Source organism: Lutjanus erythropterus, chromosome 14, assembly GCF_056507025.1.
Source record: "Lutjanus erythropterus isolate fLutEry1 chromosome 14, fLutEry1.hap2, whole genome shotgun sequence".
NCBI classification, from domain to species: Eukaryota; Metazoa; Chordata; class Actinopteri; order Lutjaniformes; family Lutjanidae; genus Lutjanus; species Lutjanus erythropterus.
Window position 1 is genome coordinate 15,622,585 of NC_139330.1, and position 26,016 is coordinate 15,648,600.

General features: G+C 40.8%; 1 protein-coding gene across 4 annotated transcripts in view; it reads right to left on the minus strand.

The window, feature by feature from the left end:
- Window positions 1-26,016, minus strand: part of LOC146315353 (A-type potassium channel modulatory protein KCNIP2) — a 156,352-nt gene that overhangs the window by 12,582 nt on the left and 117,754 nt on the right. Inside the window, exon 1 of one of the 4 annotated variants that reach the window (XM_084735863.1) lies at window positions 18,597-19,105. The exons of the other annotated variants lie outside the window; for them this stretch is intronic. Within the exon in view, the coding sequence (XP_084591989.1) occupies window positions 18,597-18,702 (106 nt within the window). The 5' untranslated portion in view covers window positions 18,703-19,105. Of the gene's footprint in view, window positions 1-18,596; window positions 19,106-26,016 lie in introns of those variants that run through there. 4 annotated transcript variants of the gene reach the window in all.

A 26,016-nucleotide genomic window follows, 5' to 3' on the forward strand; every position in this document is an offset into this window, starting at 1 on the left:
ACCCCTCTCCAGCTGAGTGTTTTCCTCCTAATGTCCCCTCACCATATTCATCATTTTGACTTCTCTCTCGGCGCCTCTCTCCTGCTCTCTTACCATTTGTCTTACCTGCCGTTGTTAGGTCGATAAGCCCCAGAAAGTGCATCAGTTTGAGGGAGCTGCAGACCACCAGGAGGATCCCCACAGTCTGCAGCCCCTCCACCTCCCACTTGTCTTGGAAGAACAGATGCATCCTTTCCCTTTTCCTCTCTCCTCTCTGTTTCTCTCACAACAACAAAAATCTTTCTCTTGCCCCGGGGCAACCACGTCCCCCCCCCTCAGCTCCAACCAGGAATGCACCGTCTTCGTCTTTTCAGTCTCTCCTCTCAGTCTCCCTCTATATGCCGGTATTTGGCCATCCTAACTCCGCACGGCTCCCCGCCCGCTTTCTTCACTGAAGGTAGATTGTTATTCTCCTCGTTTCTTCATCGAGAACGGTAAGTGCGTGGCAGCAGGACTGTCGACTTGCTGCTCCACCCCCGCCGCTTCCAAGCTGTCAAAGGTTGTTTAAGTTCCAGGTGAAGTTCGGACAGTTCATGTGTGTCCTGGCAGGTTGGCAATTGTTTTCTGACTCTATCTGCTTTTCTAGCTACTGACTCTCGAAACTCTCTCTGTACTCTGTGCCTGTCCTCCCTCTCCTCCTCTTCTCTCGCCTTACCTCCGTCACTCTCCTCCTGCTGTGTCCCTCCCCATGTTTAATTGGGTCAGTGATGGGACTGAGTGAAGGGAGGAATGAGGAGGGAGGGGGGAAATGAAGGGGGGGAAGATGGGGGAGTACTACTTGTAGGTTAAGAGGGGAGGGGGGCATACAGAAGACAGATGAGAAGAACGATTTGGGAGATGAGGTAGGAGGAAAGGTGGGAAAGGGAGGGGCAAGATAGAATGGTTAAGGGAGGAAATAACTGCAACCAGGGGTATAGCAAGGATCAAATCCAAAACCAAATGATAAAACAAATAGAGATAGCAGAGGGAAAATAGAGGACAAAATTAGGAGAAGAAGAGACTTACAGAAGGGAGGAGGGAGGCTGTGACAAGCGAGAGGCAAAGCATCTGACCCAACGGCTACTCAAACTCACAGATGTGGCAATCTCCCATGAGTGTACAACACACGTGTCCACACAAACACGCAGCCTGGAGGCGAAATCTGGCTATAACATGTATATCATATTCAATCCTGTGCAGTGGGGAACATTTCAGTCGGGATGGGATATACTGATGTCACATCTGGCATACTGACGTCCTATCAAAGACAGACAGAATCTCTAAAGAACTGGAACTGAAAAACTACGAAAACAGGATTTAGAAGAATGGAATTATGATGATAGATTTTGGTTTGCATGTAGAGCTATTTTTAGATTTCCCATAAAGACTTAATAAATGTCATGTGTGACTGATTTACACCTTTTAAGCTCTCAGCACAGCACAGCTGAAAAGAAGGATGGCGTTACAGTAAATATACAAGGATAAAGGATTTTGAACCGTCTGAAGTGTAATGTTGAGGTGGGTTTTGATGAAAGATGAAAATGCTTGTTCTAAATATCATTAGGTATGCACTTATTACTGTAAGCCGATCACGTATCACGTACCAAATGTGAAAGACCCACATTAGTTTCTTTGTCAATGTCATTATAAAAACTCAGTGTTTCCATTGTCAGTTTCAGTCATTCACTGCAGATTCCATTTTTAGTACCTCAGCGATCCCTGACCTTATATTACTGCATACAGAAATTATTCTAATTAGTGAAGTATTCAATTTTTAAATGTGGGAAAAAAAACAGCAGTATCGAACTGTTCCTCAGCACTGGCATGTACTCTAAGTTGAGGCACAGCAATTACATTGCTCAGCATTCAATGCACTCCCCGATGAAGGTGACTGGCAAACTGAACACTTTGAGGCTGAGTACCACACTCTGAAACTGGATATTGGACTTCTTCACAAACAGACCACAGACAGTCAAGATTGGAGTCTCACTTCCTCAACTCAACGCTGGAGTCCTCCAGGGCTGTGTGCTCATTCCCCTCCTGTTCACGCTGTACATCCATGACTGCAGCTCCAAACATGGAGAGAACTCTGTTGTGAAGTTCCCACCATCATAGACCGGATTTCAAACGATGAGATTTCATATTGGGAGAAAATTAAGAGTCTTGCAGAGTGGTGCACCAAAAACAACTTACTACTCAACGCCAGTAAAACCAAGAAGCTGAGTGTTGATTGTTGGCTTTTGGAGAAATGAGACGAAGAGACGCACACCCCTGTCTACATCAGTGGAGCAGGTTAACAGTTTAAGGTTTCTAGGAATCAGCATGAAGAGAATCTGTTATGGATGTCACACCTCTTCACCCTGCTAAAGAAGGCTCAGAAACAGCTGTATTTCTTAAGGAAACCAGAGAAAGCAATATTCCTATACCATGTTCTTGTCAACTTTTACAGACAAGCGATAGAAAGCATCCTGACTGTAAACTTCCCAGACTGGCATTGGGATGTGCACAGACCTGGACAGGAGGACTCTTCAGTCAGCTCCAATCAATCAGTCAAGAACTACATCAAAATCTTGTTATACAACCTTGCTGTAAATGATTAATAAATAACCCTCTGCCCTTGTATCCTTGTAAAAATTCCTTAAACAACACATCCATTAGACCCTTTCATGAAGCCTGTTCAAGGCAGGAATGTTGCACCATTAATCATTCTGTATAAAACATGTAAACATGGATTAGGGAAGCCACTGGTGCTCCGCTGTTAAGCTAGCAGTGGAGGTAGTTACAGAGCCAAACTGACATCTGTGTAGAGTAGGGGAGCCAGCAGGGTGGGATGCTGACACTGTTGTGTTACACATCACATTTCTTTTGCTTCTGGGATGCCAGCATGCTGTTGTTATATATTTTAAAAAGGCCATTGTTTGTAATTCCCCTCCAGAGTGACACATGTAAGTGTCTTCTTGTCAGGTGGCTGTCAACAGGATCACATCATTTGTCTGCACCCTCCCAAAAAGTTACAAATAACTTTTTCAAAAACAAAACCACTTTCTGACACCACTATAGTTGAAGTGTGGTTAGGTTTAGCTTGGTCAGGGCTTGGGAAAACACAGGGTTTGAATTCAAATTACTTGGTTAAAGGGGAAATTCTGCATTTTTTATGTTTTGTTTTTAAAGCTGAGGTCTAATGAGAGAAAAATCTGTAGTTCTTCTTGCATCCAGTGATGTCACTAGAGGTAAGGAAAAACTACAGCCTATTACAGTTTGGATTTCTAGTCTTGGTAGCCAAGAGATGTAATAGATAAGTATTTTTTATCACCTAACACTATGTATTGGCCAACAAAGTAATAGCTATAAGCTAGGGTGGTGGGTGTAGGCATCAGAGGCTTGTGTGCAATGCATCCTCGTCCAGTAAGTTCTCTTGTCAAATACTGCACGCACTGAGGAATTTATTGCTTTGATTGACTACATTTACCATCAACACTGATTGGACAGTCACAAGAAAAGAGTCAAATTCTCCCGTTATAGTTAGGGGGGCTCATGGTCATGGTTTAAAGAAACCAACATGGACTTTTAGCAGGAAATGGGAAGACAAAAATGGTCACGTAAGACACAGTCTTACACATTTTGTTAAGCCAGCCAACCACTCTGACCTCCAAGCCTCTGTGGGCCTTGTGTCTCTATAACGGCTTCATACAACTGCCTCCTTTCTTCCCCACAGACAGGAGTCAAAAAAACTACTGCTGCTAGAGGGCTTTGTCACTCAAACATAGATATATGATGTTTTGGAGCATTTGCCGAAATGACTGATGCTTTTGTTTGTCTTGGGAGGACAGCGTCTGGAATTGGTATTGGGAGAGGAAAAAGTTGGATCAGTGCATCCCTAAATAAGAAATGGCTAGACTTCAACAAAAGTGGAAAGTGACACCCCTTGGCTTCAAAGTCCTCCATCACTTTTATCCTCCACTCAATGTTCAATAACACCCTGTTATCAAAAACTGGAAGTGAACGCTCTACAGGAAACTGAGGGGGGGGGGGGGGGGACAGGGAATATTTAGTCCACTTTAAAGGCATCATTTTATCTTTCAGGTTGTATATTACACTGTACGTGCGTCTGTCTGTCTGTCTGTCTGTGCCTGTAAGCAGGTCGGCTCACTGCCAGACAGAAGGAGACCAGGAAATGGAGAGAGAAGCTGAGGGAGACAGGGAGGTTTACAGAGGGCTTGATCTGTCTCTCGTGTGATTAATGATTCTCAGAGTCAAAGTGAGACCTCGAGCTACAGTATAGTCGCTGAGCCTCGGGGAGCACACATCTTTTAGAGCAGCCTCATGAGACTGTGAACAACCTACACTTAATCAGAGGCAGACTCATGCTCTTTGGTAAACAAAATTGCAGCAAGCAATGATTTTGCAGCTGCAGACTGAGATCATGTTCACAGTCAGAAACTGGGCCCATGGACGCTGAAAGAGTGCAGCCATCAATCACTGTCATTTAATGTGAGAGAGACAACTTTGACAGTGGAGCACTCCAAATACAATCAGGGAGACATACAAGGTCTTCTAATGGCACCGAAGGATCAGACATTATTCCAAAAGGGTCCTTATGATCATGTAAATTGAATGACTAAAGAGAACATAATTGAGAAAAATGGTCAGCAAACAAATTAATTAAATGAATTATTTCAAAGTTGGTCATCTGTGGAGATTTCTAATCTACATAAAGCATTATATGTCAGCCTATATTTTGCATGCATTTATGTTCATGATTAATTAAACAGGCTACATAAATTCCCAAATACAGTGACATATTCAGGCCAGTAAATCCTCAAACAGTCTGCAGTCGGAGAGTCAAATCAAGGATGAAAGTGTGAGAGAAAAAGACTGGTTGTGCCTATCTGTCATTTTCTCTTACATAAAACATTAAAATATCTGTCATATACTGGGACAGAAATGCAAGAGCAATGTTTTGCAAATGAACAAAAAAATTCTGACGGCTCTGTGACTCCAGGAACATTGTGAGGCACTGACCTTTGAACCTGTTACTGTTGTTGTGGTTGCTTCTAATAATGGCAACATAAATTTTAGCCGACTTTACTGGTTGTAACCCTGTATGCATTGATTTGGTGACTTGCAGGTCAAAAGATGTCTAGACGTCTACATTACTGTAAAACTGCACTTGAGATTGATTGAGAAGCAAGTTTTTTTTTTAAACATTTAGATTACTTATAAGCTCTATTTCACTTCAGTGACTATATGTTGACACAAATTTAGGGGCCGCTTCAAATTGAAATGTCTTCATGCTTTTAAATGTCTAAACAAGAGTTTACAGTCACGCTAGTAGCTCTGTGAGATCAGTGTTGAGCAAAATGCTAATGTCTGCATGTCAGTGTGCTCATGGTGCCAAAGCTGACATGGACATGAGTAACATGACTTGGATTCAAAGATCTGATGATTTTAGGTTTGATTTGACAAAATAGAAAAAGACTTGCAACTTGACTTGGACACCAATGACTCATGACTTCACTTGGACTTGAGCCTTGAGACTTAAAAAACTGCTTGAAATTTTCTCACAAGCACAAAAATGAAAGCGTATGTTAAAAAGCCACACCGACCAACCTCATGATGGCAGCATTGCCATTCCTGGCGCCATGTTGTTGGCATGAATCAAATAAATTTAGCATGACTTTCTAATCATCAAATATATGACAGTGATAGGCTTCTCTTGATGTAAAAGTTAGGTAACGATCACTGATCCATGACTACAAACATGGACGCACATCAAGCTCTTCACATGACAGCTGTCACTTCAGTGCTAATCAGATATGAGCTCTGAGCAGTCTGTGCCCACTGCTCCATTTGTGTGGATATTGAGAGTGTGTGTGATATAATTAGCAGAGGTGAGTGTACAAAACAGCTTCCAGAAAAGTTCCTCAGATGTTTTTTTTCCTCCTCTTTGACCTACTCATCACCTCAAAAGGTCTTGTAAGGGCATCGAGGTTCCTTCAGGGCAGGAAATCACAGATGAACCACAGGATCTTATTTTAGCCCAACCAGCTACAGCCTTGTACACGACGTCTGTAATCCATCCCAAGAGATGTTCTAATCTTAATATACATGCACTGATGGGCATTCAACTGCCTGAATGGTAATCTATGGTAGATGTTGACACCCTCACATACTTACAGTGCACATACACGTGCACACACACTCACACACACACTCAGATTGTAATAAAAAGTTACGTTAATCAGTCTCAGTTGATTAGTCTCTCTGAGGCATATTTTGCCTGAAGCCAGACACACGCAGTAATTGAAATACCTCCATATTTAGACGTCTACCTGAGCAATTACTCCTCTCAAAACTGATTAAAATGTCTAAGAGAGAGAGGGGGAGTGTGTGTGCGTGTGTGTGTGTGTGCATGCGTGCAGTGAAGGAGACACAGAGGAGGAGGTCATTGACAAATGGTGCTCAAAATTGGGAAGTGTGTTTCCAATTAGATAAGTGAAAGCAGAGATCCATTTGCATAGATCATTAGCTTTTGAGGGTATTTTTAATACTGAGATGTGGGACAAAAACAGATCCGTTCTACTGAGGCTGAATCCTTTCAGCACAAACTACAGAGAGCCGCTAATGAACAGTTTTCTTTAGAAAGTGCACACGATCAGGTGTGACAGAGGGATCAGAGAGGTTTTCTAGAGGAAACAAGATGTAATGGATTATTTCTGCGTATGTGAGCTGCATCTGCCCTGAAAATTAGATAGCTAAATTTAGACTTATTTTTTTGGAATATACTGTTGCCATATTTTTTGTTTGGATACAAGTTTATGTGATAGTAGATGGAGAAAAAAAGTTTATGTACCAATTATGTGTGCAAAAATGAGTGCAGCAGTCCAAATAGCGAGTTGGAGCCATAGACATATTAAGAGAGTTCAGTGAGTTATTTCCCCCCGTCCTCTCCTCCCCAGACTTGGGGAAGCCCGGGGAGGCTGCAGGAAACTGCAGGAAACTGCAGGAGTGCAATAAGTGCGCAACACTGCAAACTGATAATAACAAGCGAGGATGAGTCCTGCACTGAGAGTTGATCAGCTGTTTATAACTGTCAGCTGTCTATCAATGTAAAGCTAAGCCTGTTATCCTGCAACCAAGAGCTCACTGCTCTGAAAATAAACGCTCTGGACTTGGAGTTCAGTGACTACCTGCCAGACTAGCCTGAAACAGAGAGCCAGTATTTCAACTTAACACATTTCCTTGATTGCTGATTACTTATTGTGGTAATTTTAGAGTTTATTACAGTAAATATATTACAGATTGCTCCTTTAAAGGATGGATGAACGTGTGAAGCACTGCTACCTTATCAAGGATGTACAACCATAATCAACAACTTAAAACAGGGGTGTAAAACTCAACCCAATTTGATCTCAGGTGGGCTGCGCCAGTAAAACCACTGCATAATAATCTATTATTAACAATGACATTTTTCTGTTTCCCCCCTTTTTTAAGTGTAAAGAAGTAAATCATTGTGGAAGGATTCATATGGTTAGGGTTTACAAAACTAATCAAGATCAGCCTGAGATTTCCTAAGAAAAATAATGCAATTTCAATAATATAAATAAGGAATACCAGTACATTCTACTTAAAAAACACAACAACAACAACAAAAACTGGAATACAAGACTTCTCTGTGGCTTTCACACTTTTGCAAATCATCACATGGGCCAGTTTGAGCCCTCTAGTGGGCTGGTTCTGGCCTCTGGGCCATATGTTTCACACCCCTACTTTAAAACTCAAATCAAAATGTAAAATGTAAAATGTTGTTGTACATTTTATTTTAGAAAATAAGCCGTGATTTTTTTTTTTTAGTGTAAATTTCAAATTAATTATACTGACCCAAAAACAAAGCATAAATTAAAAACACAGACTTTTCTTTCCTTTTCTCAGTAATTGGATAATATTAATTTATAAATCTAGTGATAAATCCCAGAAATCTAACATGTAATAGCTTACAAGTGGTTTTATTGACACAAAATAAGTTTTTTTGCTTTGTTTGTTTACTTTTGTTTTTTTGTTTGCCACTGAGGCTGAAACCCCCCTGAAACTTCTGACCTTCTCAGACACATATTGCAGTAATTAACTGTTACACCTGAAGAGGGCAGTGCAATGTAAGACATTTGGTTAGCAGCCCTGTGTTCAACAGTGCAGTTCACCTCTAGTTATTCTCTCTTTCTCTTTGTTTTTGTCCTTCATTTAAATTCTGCCCCAGAGACCAGTCAAACTGTGGGAGGGTAATGAAAGATCACAAGCCATTAACAATTTCACAGAAATAACACATACACACACACACACACACACACACACACACACACACACACACACACACACACACACACACACACACACACACACACACACACTACTGAATGAGATAGTAACACTTAGGTTTCTAATATGACAATGATCACAGATAAAACAACATTAATGCTACTATACTTTGAACCTTCTTTTTTGCACTCAGCTGCGGTGATGCTTTTTAAAAATGCATCCTGAGTTTTTGAGTGGTGTAAAGCAGTCAATCTAAATTGGGTTTGCATCGCTCACAACAATCCTCTAAACTCATTTCCATCAAATCATAAACACTCTGCTCTGCCGCTTCCTGCCAGGAGCCAAATCAGGTAAACATCCTGAATGGGTCGATACTACAGAAAATAAAGGGTTTGAATCTCAGCTCTCTGAAGGTTTAGTTTCAGCTGTTGAGAGATTTGTTTCTAAAAAGACAACTACAACAAATCTTAAAGGGGAAAATTACTGACATAGCAATTGTATTACAGAGCAATCTAACACCATTTCCGAGCCAAACAAAACATTACAATATTGGAACAAAAGACAGAGAAACATTGGACGTAGAGTAAAACTCAACCAGCTGGCAGCAGCGCACAGAAAGTTATCCTAAACGTTTATTGGGATGCAGCCATGAATGAAGATCAAATTGGCAGTTAAATCAATGGCAGAATGACAGCAGCCTGTAGCTGTCCTTTGTTGTTGTAAAACAGGGTGAATAATAGCCACTGTCTGCCCAACATAAATGTTTTATCCCGGTGAATCCTGCTGCAAGGCTTCTGTGCCCTTGTTAATACTGTTCGTGTGTGTGTGTGTGTGTGTGTGTGTGTGTGTGTGTGTGTGTGTGTGTGTGTGTGTGTGTGTGTCTGTGTGTCTGTGTCTGTGTGTGACAAGAAAAAAACAGGAGAACAAATAGTTTGAGAATGGGAGACCTTGTGTTAATCAGCAGCACACAGGCAGGAATTAGTCTGAATTATCAAATTTTCATTCACATTTTTAAATGAGTGTCTCTTTAGTGTTTTGCTATTAGTCAGTTAATTTCATGATTATTTTAGAAAACCCTCTCAACCGAAACTGAAAATACACATAAGAAAACAAAATAACAATGGTTTGCTTTTGCCTTTGTCTTTATGGGTGTGCACTGTGCCATAACGCCACCCATAATGACAAAGTGTTTAAAAACTTGACAACATCCTTTCTCTTATCAATCATCAAATACCTGGAACTCTTTTAACATAGCCAGCAGCAGTTACACTGCATTCTCAGCCTCTCTCCTCTGGTGAGAGCTGCAGAAACAGTTTTACACACATACGCACACACAGGCGGAGAAGACTGAGGACATGGTGAGAGTTGGAAGGATTGCTTTAACTGTGTTTACACAAATTTTGGAGTTGTACGGAGGTGCGGGCCTATTTATTTTTGCTTTAGAACAGAACTACTGCCAGAAAATATGGTTTTATTTTTCTGATTCACTATTTGGTGTCGCTGGTGGCATTCCAAATTCACACTTTATGTCTCCTCCTCTATGACTCCTCCTCCTCACCTCAATGAACAACAGACAGAGCAACTTTGAATGGTGCGTTGCAGATTCTATCTTTAAGGACATGACTTGAGTAAATGTACTTAATTACTTTCCACCACTGGTAAAGAGCTATATCTACACACATTATTGTGAATCCATAATTGATTATTAACAGCTAATCAAGAAAAAATGATAGACTTAACATATTGGGGCTTCTCAACAGCACATGATCATTTTGAGTTAATTCTAAATGGCTTTAAAACATCCTTAGATGCCATGAAGCTATGGCAGAATGTTGCATGTAGTTTAATATCACTTTGTCTTATGTCTGCAAATTGCTGGAGCATCTTCCACTGAAGATCAAATGTGACATTAAAAAGTGACGGAACATTTACGGGTTAAGCTGCATACGGGAAAAGGTCTTCAGACACAAAGCTAAGCTGTGCTAATGCAAATCTTCCAAACTCTAATAAGTTAGCAAGGCATATTTTCAAGGACAGGTCTGCATGTGTGTGTTATTGTGTGCGCATGTGTGAATTCGTTAGTTTATTCTCAATGTTATCATCTTTCTGCAGATGTGTGTCGGAAGAAGAGCAGCGGAACGTCAACACCTACGGTTCTTTTATCCACAGAGCACCTGCCATACAAATACAGCTCTTTCTCACAAACACACACACACACACACACACACACGACTGTTATAATCAAATCGGGGAAGGGGAGCCAGAGGAAAAGAGACGACAGGCAGCGACAGAAGGGAGGATGGAGAGGAGACCAATAGAGAAAGAGAGGGAATCAGGGATGGAGGGATGGCAGAGGATAGACAGAGTTGTGTATTAAATATCCCCTGTCTGATCCTCCTGTGTCCCGGGCTCTCATCTTCTCGCTGGCTAGCCATCAGAGAGAGCAGAGGAGCAGAGAGAGAAAGAGCCTCAGACAAGGACAACAAGGACAGTCTCCTCCACTCACTGCACTTTTATTACTGTTTATAAAGTTTGCCACAACCAGGATACTTGTTGTCCAAACCGCTGATAGAAGCTACAGTATCTGTGCACCTGCCCTTGTTTCAACTTTCCCCAACAGAGTAAAACTCCTCAGGTGGGAATTGGAAACCATAAACAGCTCATTTTTCTAAAAATAATAACGCTTAGATGACATTTTTTTTTATTAGTTTTGAGGTCAAGGCACTACTATAAGTGACCTACAGAATATCATCAGATTTGATTATGTCCTCAGACCCCTGCAGAGTGTGTGAAACAACGCAGCTCACTCTAAATGAGCAGCACACAGGCACATACACACTGCATTGCCCATTAGTGTGCCTATCTATTGAAGGGCAATTACAATGAGCGTGTGTGTGTGTGTGTTTGGACACAAATGGGTCCTCTGCTGACCGCTAAGCAATTTACCTGCACTTATCCCCCTCCCTCATACTGTCTCATTCCCTCACACACACACACACACACACACACACACACACACACACACACACACACACACACACACACACACACACACACACACACACACACGCTGTGCTGATCATAGCAAAATAAGCTCTTAAGCAAGAAAAATGATTTGTTGAACCTTATTGTAGAGTGTAATGTATGGCAAAAAATTGCTGCTCCGTGATGGAGCTAAAGCTACTCAAAGAAGCTCTAAGTTTTCATTACATATCATTATGGTGTAACAGCATTCATGGACAAATTTTCAATGTCTTTTGACTCAAGTAGACTTTTTAAAGGAACAAACTCTTACAAAGATGTATAGGCACAGCCGTGCTCAAAACAAAATGCTAATATTAAAATGCTAACATGCTCAAAGCGGTGCACTGACTGACACAGAAAATCAAATGTGACATTAAAAACTGATGTACATCGCCATAGACAAGTTCCTCCATAAATAATTTCTGTTATGGCAAACATATAACAGTCCATGATCTACATGCGGGTCAAGTAATGAGTGCAATGTCTCAATATGGAAAATGTATAGATACATTTTATCAGATATTTAAATGTTTCTCTGAAAGTTCATATATAAAATACAAGACACAAGAGCACATTTGTGTAATATGAAACTTCATATTAAACTTCTATGAGTTGGGAAACTTTATTAGTGACACTGAAATCTTACAAATATTGTATAAAAACCTTATAAGACATGTAAGATGTCTACTATTATAACAAACAAAACAAACTGCAAAAGTGGCCACTTTCATGGGGAGTATAGTGTGAGGCACATAAGTCTCAGAAGACATACAAAATAGAAAACTTAATCATTTACTATTGGAGGCAATGGTAATTTCTTATAAGTCTTTGTATTTTTTTTCCATATGGGTACAATCAAACAGTTGCACAAGAATACAAGTAAATTATTTTAATTATTATGCTTTCTTAAGTTTTTTTTAAAGTTTGTCTTTAATCTGCACAATAAAGAAGCTGCAGGCAGATGTGCTGATGATGGATTTTTGAAGTTTGAGACAGCTGACTCATAAAAAGGTAAAACAGCATAATTTGTTAACATCCTGTACACATCGATACCCTCAATATCCCGGAGCACAGGTACCTGGATTTCTCCTGGGATCCTCCACAGGACTCTAAACGAAATCATCTTCATTGTTTCTCAACTGTGTGCTGCCTCACTGAACAAGAACCACAGACTCCCAGTGAGCTGATGTGAAATTAAACAGAAGGAGCAAAGTAAAACGCTGCTGTGAGAAGTAAAGGATTAGATTCTGCGGGATGGTTTGACATATGGCTCCCATCCTGCTGCTAAATCAGGTATGAGTTGATATGAAGGCAAGGAGAGACATGACAGTATCAAAGGGCTTTCAGAAGTGATGAAACAGCACTGGAACATGTCCCTGACATTCAGGACCTCATCAAGGCCAGTGCCAGTTCAATTTACACTAAAATCAAAGGCTGAAAGAGACTGTGGTGCATATGGCAAGATGCCATAACTTTCATGCTAGTGTGTGACCAGGAGAAGCACATCTCTCTGCAGCACATACAGAAGGCCTAAAGCTTCTACGTATTTGCTAATCAGTCAAAAATTTAAGCTGAGAGACAAAAAGAAGAAAGTCTGTGACAGGAAGAACTTATAAAAAGGTTCTTGGTAGATATTTTTGGATGGGTTTAGACAAAATCACTTGGAATCTAAAAAGGTTATTGGCCCCCCTTGGCATGTCTAAGTAGTTCTCCAGCAGTAAGCACCCGTAGAAGATGTAAAGGTTGTGGATAGAACCTCCAGAGACTTCTGGGTGGAACATAATACATAAATAAGTTCAGTTCAAGGTAGAACTCTCAGAAAAGTTTCCAATTGGAACCTTTTTATAAGTTCTACTAGGAACCAAAAAGGGTTCTTCTCTGTGGAAACAAGCCAAAGAACGCTTTACGGTTCTGGTTAGCACCTTTATTTCTCGGAGCGTATCCAGGGGATGTTTTTATAAGCAGAGAAGAGTGGAGGAAACCGCTGTGTTGTTAGAAGCTCTTTTCTCAGGCGCGCTGCCATCCGGATCCAGCCAGAACATCCCATCGTACAACTCTTCAATTTCCACCTCATAAACTTCTAAAGAACTCGCTCCAGCCATTAGCCATTAGCTTTAAATCTATCAGAACCCTGTAAACTTCCAGACCAGAGTGCATCCGCTTCACACACATGCAGCTCCTTCTCTTGTTCTCCCCCTTTCACTTTCTAAGGAGAACACACAAGTATTTGCATGCCGTGTGTGCGTTTAATCAGCGGAGGGTCACTAACACAGCTCATTAAAGTAATGGGAGTCTCGCAGTCTCTTTATTTTACTTGTCTCGCTCTGTCTCACCAGAAAATGACTCAGTATGAGTCTGGAAGAGCGAGACGAGAGGACATTTCATCCACAATTAATATCTTATCTGTTTTGTTTTTCTCATCCAAAACTGACCTTCCATTGATGGAAGGTCAAAACAGCAAAACAGAAACATCCGTCTAAAAAGCTACCATCGCAAACTTTCATGTCAAAAAAAGGGAAGAAGAGCTGTACAACTAATAGGAATGTCACGATTCTCCAAATCCACGATTCTCCAAATCCATGATTCGATTTGGCTTTTGATTTTAAGGCCATGATTTAATTTCTTTTTCAGTACAGACAACCATGCCGTTGTTAAACTACAGTGTCTTGGTTTGTAAAGATCAACAGATCATTGGCTTTATGCCCTGTCAATTGTCATTTACATTTACAAAATCAGTTTTCTAATTCCCAGTGCTGGCATGTTGCCAAAGTCACAGAAAAGTGCTTCAGGCTGTAAGGATAGTAAAGTTACCTTAGTCAGCCATAATGTGGCTAGATAACCATATGATAATAGTTACTGAAAGCCGTGTTTTGTGTTTGCAGTCACAGAAGAAAAGTAAGGAGAGAAGTAGGCAGTGAGAGACAAAATCTAGTATATGGCTGAACCACGTCCATCGTAGTGTTTGTAATATGAATTTCTGATTATTAAATGCTCATCTGCGATTTTCTTAATTTGTCAAATTTTGTTCTTGAAGTGTACTGTACATGTCATATAAACATAAAGATATGAGGTCATGAAGACATAAAGTTTAACTGTATTTCTTTATATTTTGTTACGTCGACACTACCAGCTCGTTCATTAGCTGCACTGTTTTAGTGGGATAAGACTGTGGGAATGAGAGGCAAAAGGTTTCAAAATTTAGCTCATTAAATAAGTGCTGGTTGGTGGATCAGACACACACTGAGTCAAGCACTGACACTGTTAGTTCACCGTCTACTGTGTGTGTGATGGTATTTGAGGAGTTTTTTTCAGCCGTTACCAAAATAACTACCTGATTTACTGGTTCTTGTTCGGTGCTGGAGAGATCGAAGCTACCCTCTGATAATATTAAACATGTTTGATTTTATGGAGACATCAAAAAGGTTGACTTAAGTCAGCTCAGACTGAGTTTTATGACTGCCTTACAGAAGCAACTGACGCACAATGATTGAAAAGCAACCAGACAGTTATTCAGACTGCAGTAAAGTAGCTGGCATGTCTGAGTAGAAAGTTGAAAACAGATAAGTTGTGCAGTAGGATCAAAAAGTGGGGATGCAGACACACACGTTTGCTCTGGGTGTAGCAACTCTGCTGATCCACAGCCCTCATCAGGCAGCGCCCTCATACCGATTCATTTTGAAAGAGTACAACCAATGGGGAGAGTCCTACTCGGCTGATGCATCATGGTTGAGCTTTATCACTGAGCTACTCAGCCAATTAGTCACAGACAACCACGTCTGTAGGGCTGGCCCCTGCTGTTGCAGTCCAGCCAAAAGAGTACTGGTATAACCACCAATCCTGCCTTTTTTTAAAAATTTATTTTAATCGAAAGCTCGTTTTGATCGATATTCGTGTTAATATTGAAACTGTGTCACCTCTAGTAACTAACTACCAACTGCTATCAAGTCAACTCACGTCAGCAGATCAATATCCTGAGAGAGAAGTTAATGAAATACACACCATCACACAAGCACCCAACACAGGACTCCACTCTGGTAGCAGAAAGGTCAGAATGAACGAATCCATGTCTAATGGATGAGCGAAGCAAGGGAATAATATGGAGGGGGGCAGATGACAAATGAGTGTGAGTGAAGGTGTTTCATTTTTGCATAGAAACACATATAAAAAATAGATCAACTGACAAATCACATAATGGAAAAGGTTGTTCAAAGTGTATGGGCTTAGTAACTTCAAACATACACAAAGTGGACCAACATGTCATTTGGGTGAGATGTCATTATTCTTTCTGTTAAAACTATGATTTCCAGTGGTGTAATTTATAATCCAGACAGTATGTTACAGTTACAAAATGTCTTATATGAAAAAAATATAGATGTAAAAAATGTTTTTTCCCCTTTTAATTGTGATCAAAAGCTGTAAACATAGTCTTAGAGCAGCCTAGTGCTATGTAAGTCAACTTTTTTGCCTTGAAAAAGGCTAAAACTCACTGGATTTTAGCTCTCCTTAAACTAAATCAAATGCCTCTGCTTGAGGTGGTGAAATAAGTTTGTTGTTATAGTTTTCTTGTACATCTTAAGTATTAATGTGGGTGGTCATGGATCTCATCTTTTGTAACCAAACGTTTCTGGAACAAACTCCTCCACTGTGGAGCTAGTAGCAACATGTATTTCACTTTTAGGGTTAGGGTTAGAATTGTACTGATATTATCGTGAACAGTAAAATATGGCACACCCCTAGACAGGATATATGTCGCTGTCCTCATGAACATAGCACACACACTCAAGCTGGCATCTGTATATCAAGTGTATATGATATTCCCTTACATGGAGTGTCCAGGCCCTCCAGTGAGCACATGATGCTGCAGATAGTCTGAGTGATACAGTTGTTCTGCCATCTGGACTAAGTTCCTCCATTAAAGAGAAAATTCATTAGCTTAAGTACTCACAGGGGAGCTGGCACACACACACGCACACACACACACACACACACACACACACACACACACACACACACACACACACACACACACACTTATTATGTCTGACATTTTCCATAAAGAATGGCCAAAATATGCTGAAGAATGATGCTCAGAGTATAATGAGAGTATAAATTGAGCCTACAGTGTGTATGTGTGTGTGTGTTTGTTTGTGTGGGCATGCATGTGTATGCAAAGTGCTGTAGCATAGAATATAGGTTTTCCAAGGGGAGATGACAGAGCTGTTGGCACACCTTGACTGCTGGGTGCAGTCCAGCAGGTGCATCAGGGCTGGAGACTGTCTCTAGTGGAGCATCCAGAGGAATCGACCAGAGCAAATTCATAAACTGTGGAGTGTTTTTAAGCCTTAACTGACTAAACTGCATGTCTGCCCTGTGCATAGTGACTCAAAACAAGAATACGAGGGCAGATTATTCCAGAAGAAAACGTAAGACCCTGTCACCGTGCCACTGTTACCAGATGCCCAAAGTTTACAGGACAGGACACTCTGGGAAATGAGGATAGGAAAAAAAAAACACAATGGAGATAAGAATCCCATCTCTCCTGTTGTCAGTAAGAGAGAAGAGATAAGCGAGTGTGAACAAGGTAAAGTAGATTGGACTTAGGGGGGCACAAAACACGGGTCATCCAGATAAGACAGGCCAAACAAGGCCTTGGTGTGTGTTGACAGGTGCTGGGGGTGAGCCGAAGCTGGACAACGACCTTTTCAATCAACTCTTCAGTCATAGACAGGTGCTTTTTGAACTGTTGTAAAGTAAATGTTAATTAAACATGACTTCTGTGAATTAATGTTCTAATTGAGTATATGGTCAACTACTGATTTATCACAAATTATTTAAATGGATACTCGATTACTTGAAGTGACATTGTATGAGGTACTTGTCAATAGTCAGTGTATTAGCTATGAAAGCTAAGTAATGTACCACTGTGGACAGTCAGCAACCAAAGGTAATTTAGCCTCTTAAAAATGGTCCACCTAAAAAAAACAATATTTTAGGTGTACGCTATATTTAGAATATTTTCACTGCTTTAAGACTGTCTTTTCTGACAGAAACGGCCATCATATAAGCCAAACATTGCTCTCTATAAACCAACCAAACTCCACAGGCAAAATCAATAATTTTACTTCACAGAACACAGGAGTCGCTGGTTTACTGCTGCCCCAGTTGGGTAATTTGTTTGATACTTTGTGACTTCAGTGTTTTAAAGGCTTAGGTTGGATTCGCTGAAGTTACACAATTAGTCAAACAAACTAATCAAATGAGGCATTTGTACATCAGCAACTTGCATTGTCTCTGAGGTAAAATTAATAACTTTGGAATTTGTCTGGTTTGGAGAGAGCAATATTTGGCTCATATAACAGTGGCTTCCTGTCAGAAAAGGCTGTCAGATTGTTAAATAAAGTTGTGAAAATATTAAAAACATATTGTGCATCAAGGCATATTGACCAGCATACACTGACCAGCTAAACTGACTTTCAACAATTACCTCATATAACACCACTTCAAAAACAACAGAACAATCCCCTTCATGAAATTTGTTGTAGTTGACCATTAGCAGTCAAAAATACATCAAAAACATTCAATTATAAGGTCAATTCACGGACGCCATGATTAATTATACACATATAATCAAATTAATTTAACAAACTGAAACATTTACTATCAATAAGGACCTCATACAACCCTACATCAAATAATCTTGAACTATGCCTTTAAGTGCAACACCTTTGAACTGAATTGTTTGTCGACTCATATTGGACACACCACAAAGTATGTTGAACTAATGATCTGCAGCAAAGAAAATGAGCCATATTGTCTGTCTTGATCGAGCTCCATACAAAGACTGTAGGCTAATGTGTGTACTGAGAGTATGGCTGACATTCCCTCAGTGAGGCAAGTGCCTCTACACTGCACTCAGACCCACTCTGTCCATAGTGTTATCGATTAAAGGGTAAAAGCACACACCCCTGGGGCAGGGGGAGGCCTCACACACAGCTAAAGTTACTTTCTATGTGTGTGTGTGTGAGAGGGAGAGAGTGTTGCATGGCCCACTGTTGCACCGGTAACCCAAACCCTCAGACAGGACTGCAGCCCATTCAGGACCAGAGGGAATGGGCACTGCAGATGAAAGTACCAGCTCACGCACACAGTCGTACACCACCTTTAAAATCTGTGAACTCTGATTTTACTGTACCGTATTTTTCCTGTTATTAAAGCAACAAATCTCAGAGAAAATCCATTACCTTCCCCTCCGACGGGCTCGAACATCCCAAACTGCTCCAGCACTTTGATGAAGAGACCCATGACCACCAGCACAGCAATCATCTCCAAGCCATCCAGACTCAACATCTTGGGAGACGGCTGTCTGTCATCGCCCAGCACTGCTCCACCGAGCCAGGTCGGGTCGGGCCGGGGCCGAGTCCGGCCAACAACACGGGACCTCTGCAACTGCGCCCAACCTGAGCAGTTTATCCAACTTTAGCCCAAGCTTAGTCGACTTCCTCACTTTTATCCCCTTTGATCCAATATCTAACTTGAGACTGAGGATTTAAAAAATTGGTCAACCCTAGTTATTAGTTATCCTCTGGTGGAGGCCATACTGCTGGAGCTACAGGCTGCAACACATAGCTCCAGGCTGTCACAACACCTGAGCTAAAGTTTAAGCTTTTTTTTTCTTCTCCTCTCCTCTCTCTTTCTTCTCCCAGGCCTCCGTCGAGTGATGGGAACTTGGGATGTGCTGCGCCTGCTGGTCCTTTGGCAGTGGTTGTCAGGAGGCGAGTGTTGTGAGGGGGAAAGAGGGAGTGAGTGAGGGAGGGAGAGGCGGCAGATAAAGAGAAGGGGAGAGGATGAGTGGGAGATGGCATAGAAAATGAGCGAGAGTGAGGGAGAGTGGGCCAGACATACACACACACACACACACACACACACACACACAGTGAGACAGATTGTTTGGGCAGGGAGGGTGAGAGAGTCGAGGTATGCCCTCCCTCTCCTGTGACATTACCTCCATTGATTTGCCTAATGTGGTTTCCTTGGTAACTGGAGGACAGCGATTAAAACCAGATTTAACTAATGGAAAGAAAATATTTTTATGTTCATCTGAATTCAGGTCCCATCTCAAACCTGTGTTTTCACTGTATGGAGATCGTCGCATCTGTTTATGCCTGCCGGTCGATGCAATGTCTCATTAACTTTTTAAATGAGTTGCTATCAGAGCTCGATGGGCAAAGGATTTTTGGCTTCGGTACCGAAAATGCAATATTTGGGAGACAAATATTAGAGCTGAGAACAAAAATAGGAGCTAAATGCAATAATTTCAGATGCAAACAGTAGCTGTTGAAGCTGGTGTTTTTGTGCCTGACAGGCTGCGAAAAGTGACTTCATACATACAGTAAAGGCAGAAGTCAGTTATATTAAAAGCATATTACAAAAAGAGCTCATGTGAAGCCAATTTTGTGTAACAGTGAGTTGTCTTTGATCACCATTGTGGCATCCTGACATTATAATTCAGTATGAACTGATCCTACTAAATGTACTGAGGTTGAGGAGAGTGGTAGTCATCTTTTTGTTGAGAAAAAATTGTTTGCCTCTGTAGTGTTTTGTGTGTCTAGTGCAGGGGTATCAAACCGTGAGCCAGTTCACCAAAGGGTCCAATCCAGCTTTGCTTAGTGTAACAATTGCTGAGAAGTCATTTATTGCAATTTTTCAATAAAATGTACTGCTATTTCTGATTGGACTCTGTGACACAACACTGTCAAGTGTAGGCTACTGTTCATGGAAAATATCTTTGTCAAAAATGAGAAAAGTGAAGACAAGTGTTCCAAGAAAAATGGAACAGTTCCAGTTTCTTCACAGAGGTAAATGGGAAGCGAGTTTGCTTGTGTTCGCAGCAACTTTCAGTGCTCAAGGAGTATAATATTTGGCACCATTATCAGACTCCTCATGATGAAAAATACAAGAAGTTGCAAGGCCACCTGAGACCAGAGAAGATAGATGAATTGTTGGCAACAACAGTCTGTGAAAGGTAGCAACCTTACTGCTAAAGAAATAGCATCTGTATCGAAGCTGTAGTCTGAGGGTGAGTTTGTGAAGACAATGTATGCTGAAGGCTGCAGAGGTGTTCCCCAACAAATGGGTGGTTCATTACTTGTACTTCTTTACTCTTTTTCGTTTAGAGGTGTTGTTATTTATAGGTAAACATGCTGCGGTTTTACTGGTCTATCCAAGTTCAGAACAAATAGGGCTGTATGTGGTCCATGAACTAAAACGAGATGGTCTAGCGAGAATGCTTGCATCACATAGTGGACAAAAAGTATCCCACAATGCAGTGTTAAAAGTGGTGTTCATTTGTTGGTTACTCACCAAAAGCTAACTGCCATCATGCATTATGAAGACCCACAAAAAAACGACTGATGGATGAGTCTAAAGACCTGAGTAATGACTGACATCTGACTCATTAGAAAATTCTAAATATTGAGTACTGAATGCTTTTGCACACAGCAACGGCTGGAAAATAGTTTAAAGCTAACAAAAAAACACCTTGCAATAATAGCAGAATGATTATTTGATCATTCTTGCTTTTTTTTTTTTTTTTACAAATAGTTGCAATGGGTCAGTTTCTGTGCTGCAGTGCAGCCGAGCAGAGACACATGTCATTTGCTAATGAATAACAACATGTTGCAATAACAGCAAAATGGCTAAGTACTCGGTTATTCTTGCCTGATCACAAATCAGCTTTGATTGGAAATCTGTTTTAATGGTGGGATTCAGTGGCAAGTGAAAAAAAAATACACTTCTTGCTAGAAACAACATTATTATCGCTACTCTCATTTTGATGCACAAATGCAGTAACTGCATTGTTTTCCTCAACATATGACAAAATGCACCTGCATGAGCCATGTCACAGTCATGTCAAGTCATCTTTCTGATTTCTATATAATAAATAGGGGTGAGAATCTTTGGTAATCTCACAATTCAATTTGATTACGATTCTCTGGTTCAATTCAGAATCGATTTCTGCTTAAATGAATAGAAAAAGGGAGATTTTCAGTCTCTTGCTCTGGCTTTCTGTGTCAAACCATTTACTGGTGTCTGTATTTCAGTGAAATACAACATGATATATGACCAGCAATTAAGATAAATGGACTGCAGCCTTTCTATTTTCAAAAGTTATCTGCATTAATTAATGTATTCATTAATTTAAAAGCATCATACAGTCTTCTGCCTGTATGAGAATAACAAAATGATGGGGAGGTGGATGCACTGTTGTGTTGTTATTAATGCTGTGTGTCTCCAGCAGTGGAGAGCAGCCTCTCTGCTGCACCATTATCTCCGGGAAAGCCATCGCTGTCCAAGTCGCAGAGTGATGGGCGATGTGCAGGAAGTATTCACAATATATTTCATATCCATCTTGCAAAGGTAATTGATTTTTAGACATTTGTGAATCGTCCGTGTGCACATCGCGATGCATCTAAGGATCGATTCTCCCCCCAGTAATAAATCTTACACGGGAAGGCTGAAATAAAATGAAAATCTGGAATAAGAAAAAAAGACAAACTAACTTCCCGAACTTAGAGTAGAATTGCTAGTTTTAAATGAATGCAAAACACAAGAAGTAGAGAAAGGTAATCCATTACAGAAATAAAAGTATACTTTCTAAATAGTTACTTTTTATCCTCCTTATGTCCTCACCAATAGCTGGTCAGCTCTTATGAGTCAGTGAGCCTGAGGCTTTCAGCTCATACCCAGGCCCATGTGTTTCTCCTAGCAGAAAAACTTTCACCTTCATATCCGAGGAGGCACTGAGCGATTTGGTCATTTCCTGAGTCAAACAACCTTAATATTGTCTGTCAGTCTCAGTCAGATGAGGTCGAGATACTTAAAGCATAAACAAGAATCAGTGCAGGCTGCTGCTCTTAGCCACCGTCCGACATTCGGCCCCTCCCAGCACTACTCCCAGTGAGGGTATCACTTCGCCTTATGCTATAAAAATAACAGAAATGGAAAAAGGTGTGATGTTCCCTTTTTGTCGTATTCTCCCACTGTGTATCCCCTCTGCCACTTTCTTTGGAGAGAGGACAGGAGGAGACAGCAGAGGTTTGACAACTGTGCTGTGTCTGCACCCGCTGGTGCTGTTGTTTCTCTTTGTTGACATTCCTGCTCCTGCATTTTCAACTGGGCTCTACAGCAGCAGGCCTCATTACGGAGACGTCTGTCACATAAACAGCCTCACCGAAGATCATGTGGGTCAACCTGATGTCTACTCACACACACACACACACACAGACACACACACAGACACACACGAGTCAGACAAGGTGACAGGAAACCTAATATGAGCTGACATCACTCTGCTCATATATGGTGCGAACGCAAACAAACACATCGTCACTGCAGACCCGTTTCTCCTCACTCCGGCAGTAATCTACACTCTTAGAAAAAAAGGTGCCATCTAAAACCATAAAGGGTTCTTTGGCTTGTCCCAACAGGAGAACCTTTTTTTTTGGTAGAACCTTTTACAATGACTCAAGTTGGAGGCCTTTCAGAGCTGCCTTCCCAGAACCCAACACAAAGGGTTACACCTAGAACCATCTGTGTTTTATCCAGAACCAGGTTCCACTGAGAACCCTTCTATGGCATAATGGTTACACCCAGAACCCTGTCTGAGGGTTCTATCCAGAACCTTTCCACCTTCTGAGGGTGCCAACAAGGACTCACCTAGGGGGTTTTACCAAGAACCCTTTTATATAATTGTACAAAGAACCCTTGAAGAAAGAGTTCTTCAAGGATTTTAACGATCCTCTTTACAAAGAACACTTGACAATCCCTTTATTCAAAGGGATAAAAACTTAATCTAGAACCAGCACAGGGGGTTCTACTGAGAACCTTTTTTTTAAAAATATATATTTTAAGGGTGTTTTCTGAATCCCACCCTGGGGTTTTGCCAAGAACCTTTTTATATTCCAAGAGTTTCATCTAGAACCCACTGTGGGAGGTTCACTGAAAACTCTTTGTGTTCCCAGGGTTTTATCTGGAACACACTCAGAGGGTTCTACTGAGATTTTTTATATATTTCAAGGGTTTCCTGGGGGTTCTAACAAGAAGCTTTTTATATTCGAAAGGCTTTTATCTGGAACCCACTCAGGGCGTTCTACAGAGAACGTTTTTACATCCCAAGGTTTTATCTAGAGCTCACCCTGGGGGTTCTACAGGTTAAGTTTTTAAAAGAAGAAGAAACCTTGGTGAACCCTTGATTAGAGAGTTCTTCAAGGATTTCAACAATTCCTTTCTTCCAAAAAGGGTTCTTGTGTTTAAAAAGGATCTTGATGGAACCCTTACAAATGGAACTCTTTTAGAACCCTTATTTCTCAGAGTGTATACTGGCTGTATTGAAGCGGAGCTCCGATTGCAGACATGGTGAAAGTAAACAGAGAAATATTGAACCACACACTCACAAAAGAGACAGGGAGAGAGGGAAAGGGAGAAAGTGAAATCTGAGCCTGACCTGTTGGTTAAAAATGATTTCTCTGCCCACTTATTTATTGAAGAGTTGTCATTTGAGGGGAGAAACCGAGAGGAGGAAGGAGAGAAGAAGAAGCGAGGCAGGTTGTTGCCTGAGACACGGCGGCAGGGGAGAGTAATGAGAAGTAAGAGAAGACAGACAGAACCAGAACATGAAGGAACAAAGGAAGGACAAAGTGAAGAGCCGGAGCCACTGAGGTCAGATCCCTCTGTATAGTGATCTGCAAAGCACACAGGGAAGAGGCATCTATTCTTTATTACCCTCCAGCATCTCTCCCCTCCTGGAGGATTTTTCACCTCATTCTGGCTGTCAAGATAGAAAATTGGACCTGCAGATGTGTCCTCCACTCCCTCGCTATTCTGCTCCCGTACCTTCTCCTCTGTTCTTCATCAAATGTACACAAACAAGAAGCATGGTCGAGATGGGCAAGACAGACTCTTTAATTTTAAAACACAATTGTTGAATCTGAAAGTTCAATTAAGTTCAAGAACACGGAGCAACAGGCCTGCTTACGTCTGACTCAGAGCTCTTCACCAAATATTGAGAGCCATTAGCTTTCCGGCAAATCTTCTGTGTAGGTACAACTAATGAGCAGACAGATAGCACTTCAAAGTTTTTCTCTCTACTGTTCCAGATTACTGCAAAGAAATGTCCTCCAGACAATCGTGCATTTCAATCGTCGGAGAGTGTGGAGAAAGTTGCTGCACTGACATACAAATTGCACATTTTTGTCCTCTTTTTGCTTCTAATTTATTTGGATGATATTTGAAAACTCAAATAATTTCATGTGCATCTTAACTGGAAATTTTTTGTTTTGTTTTGCATAATCTGTGACAGTTTTCTTCGAAGAAAAATAATTTAAATGAAAAGAAAAAAGAACAGTTAATTATTGTGTTTTTCTTTTGGCTTAAGGGAGGGTAGTTGGAGGGTCTTTTTTTCTCACCTCAGATTTATATTTTTTATTTCAGCTTTTCCTTCGGACATGTATTAGGCTTATTACAAAAAAGAGATAAACGTGACTTTTATTTAGGTGCCAGGGTGTTATGAGAGAAGCAAAGCAACACAGTGCAATGAACATTTTTGCTGTGCTAAAATAAGCACAGCAGAAATGTCAGATAGATCAAACCACTGTGTTTAAAGGAGCAATATGTTGCAATTGTTGGTCCTAAAATGAGTACTGCACTCCAAATAGTGAGCTGGATAGACAGTAATAGACGGTATATCAAATGTTACATATGATCTATGGATGAAGCAAGTTGCTTGAAATATTAGGTGGAGGGTGTTGCAGGGATTTTTTAAAGTCAAGGGGAGGCTGCAAAGGAAATATTAGTTCAATGAAGAAGACCTTACTTTTTCAAAAAAGCAAAATATAAAGTTGATTTCCTCTCGCCAGCCAAATCATTTTCACTCTGTTTCCTTAAATATACAGTGCCTGAGGTTGTTCTCTTGACTCTGATGCCTGTGTCCCTGCTGAGACATCTCAGACTAATGAAGTCCTTCAAAAGCAACAAATTTTCTACACACACAGTTGTGCTCTGTTTTTCTGTGCGTGTCTGATATGACCTATAATATAAGACCCTCAGAGTCACTCAGCTTCAAATACAACGCACAAATTACCTAACTTCCTCTCTCCTTCCCCTCAGGCTCCTATCGATTTTTCCAAATTCCTTCTGCTGCTAAATATACTGTAAGAGATGCTGTGAGACGTGAACGCTGAAGGGAAGGAGTCCATTGATAGGTGCTAAACTGTGGAGAGTGTTATTTACATTTGTGCTGAGGGGTTCATGGGTTTATGATAAACTGAGGTGAATGTCTTTATTGACTCATATCTCATGTACAGATTGTATATGTCAAACTTAAAGCCTCAGGAGAATGTTGTGAATCAGCGATCTGACATTTGAGCTTTATCAGATCGTCTCAGGCAGACAGATTGTGACTTGAAGCAGCGGAGAAAGGATTTATGACAGATTGCAAGCTGCCTGCAGCGTTTTTATCTTGTAGTGCATAAAAATTCATTTTCCACAGTGATGAAGGTCAAAACTACATGATAGTCAAACTGCTGTGGCTGTGTGTTGCAATATCGATCCATGCATGTTACATTCTCTAATCCACAGAACGTGCTAATTGGAGAACATGTCTAT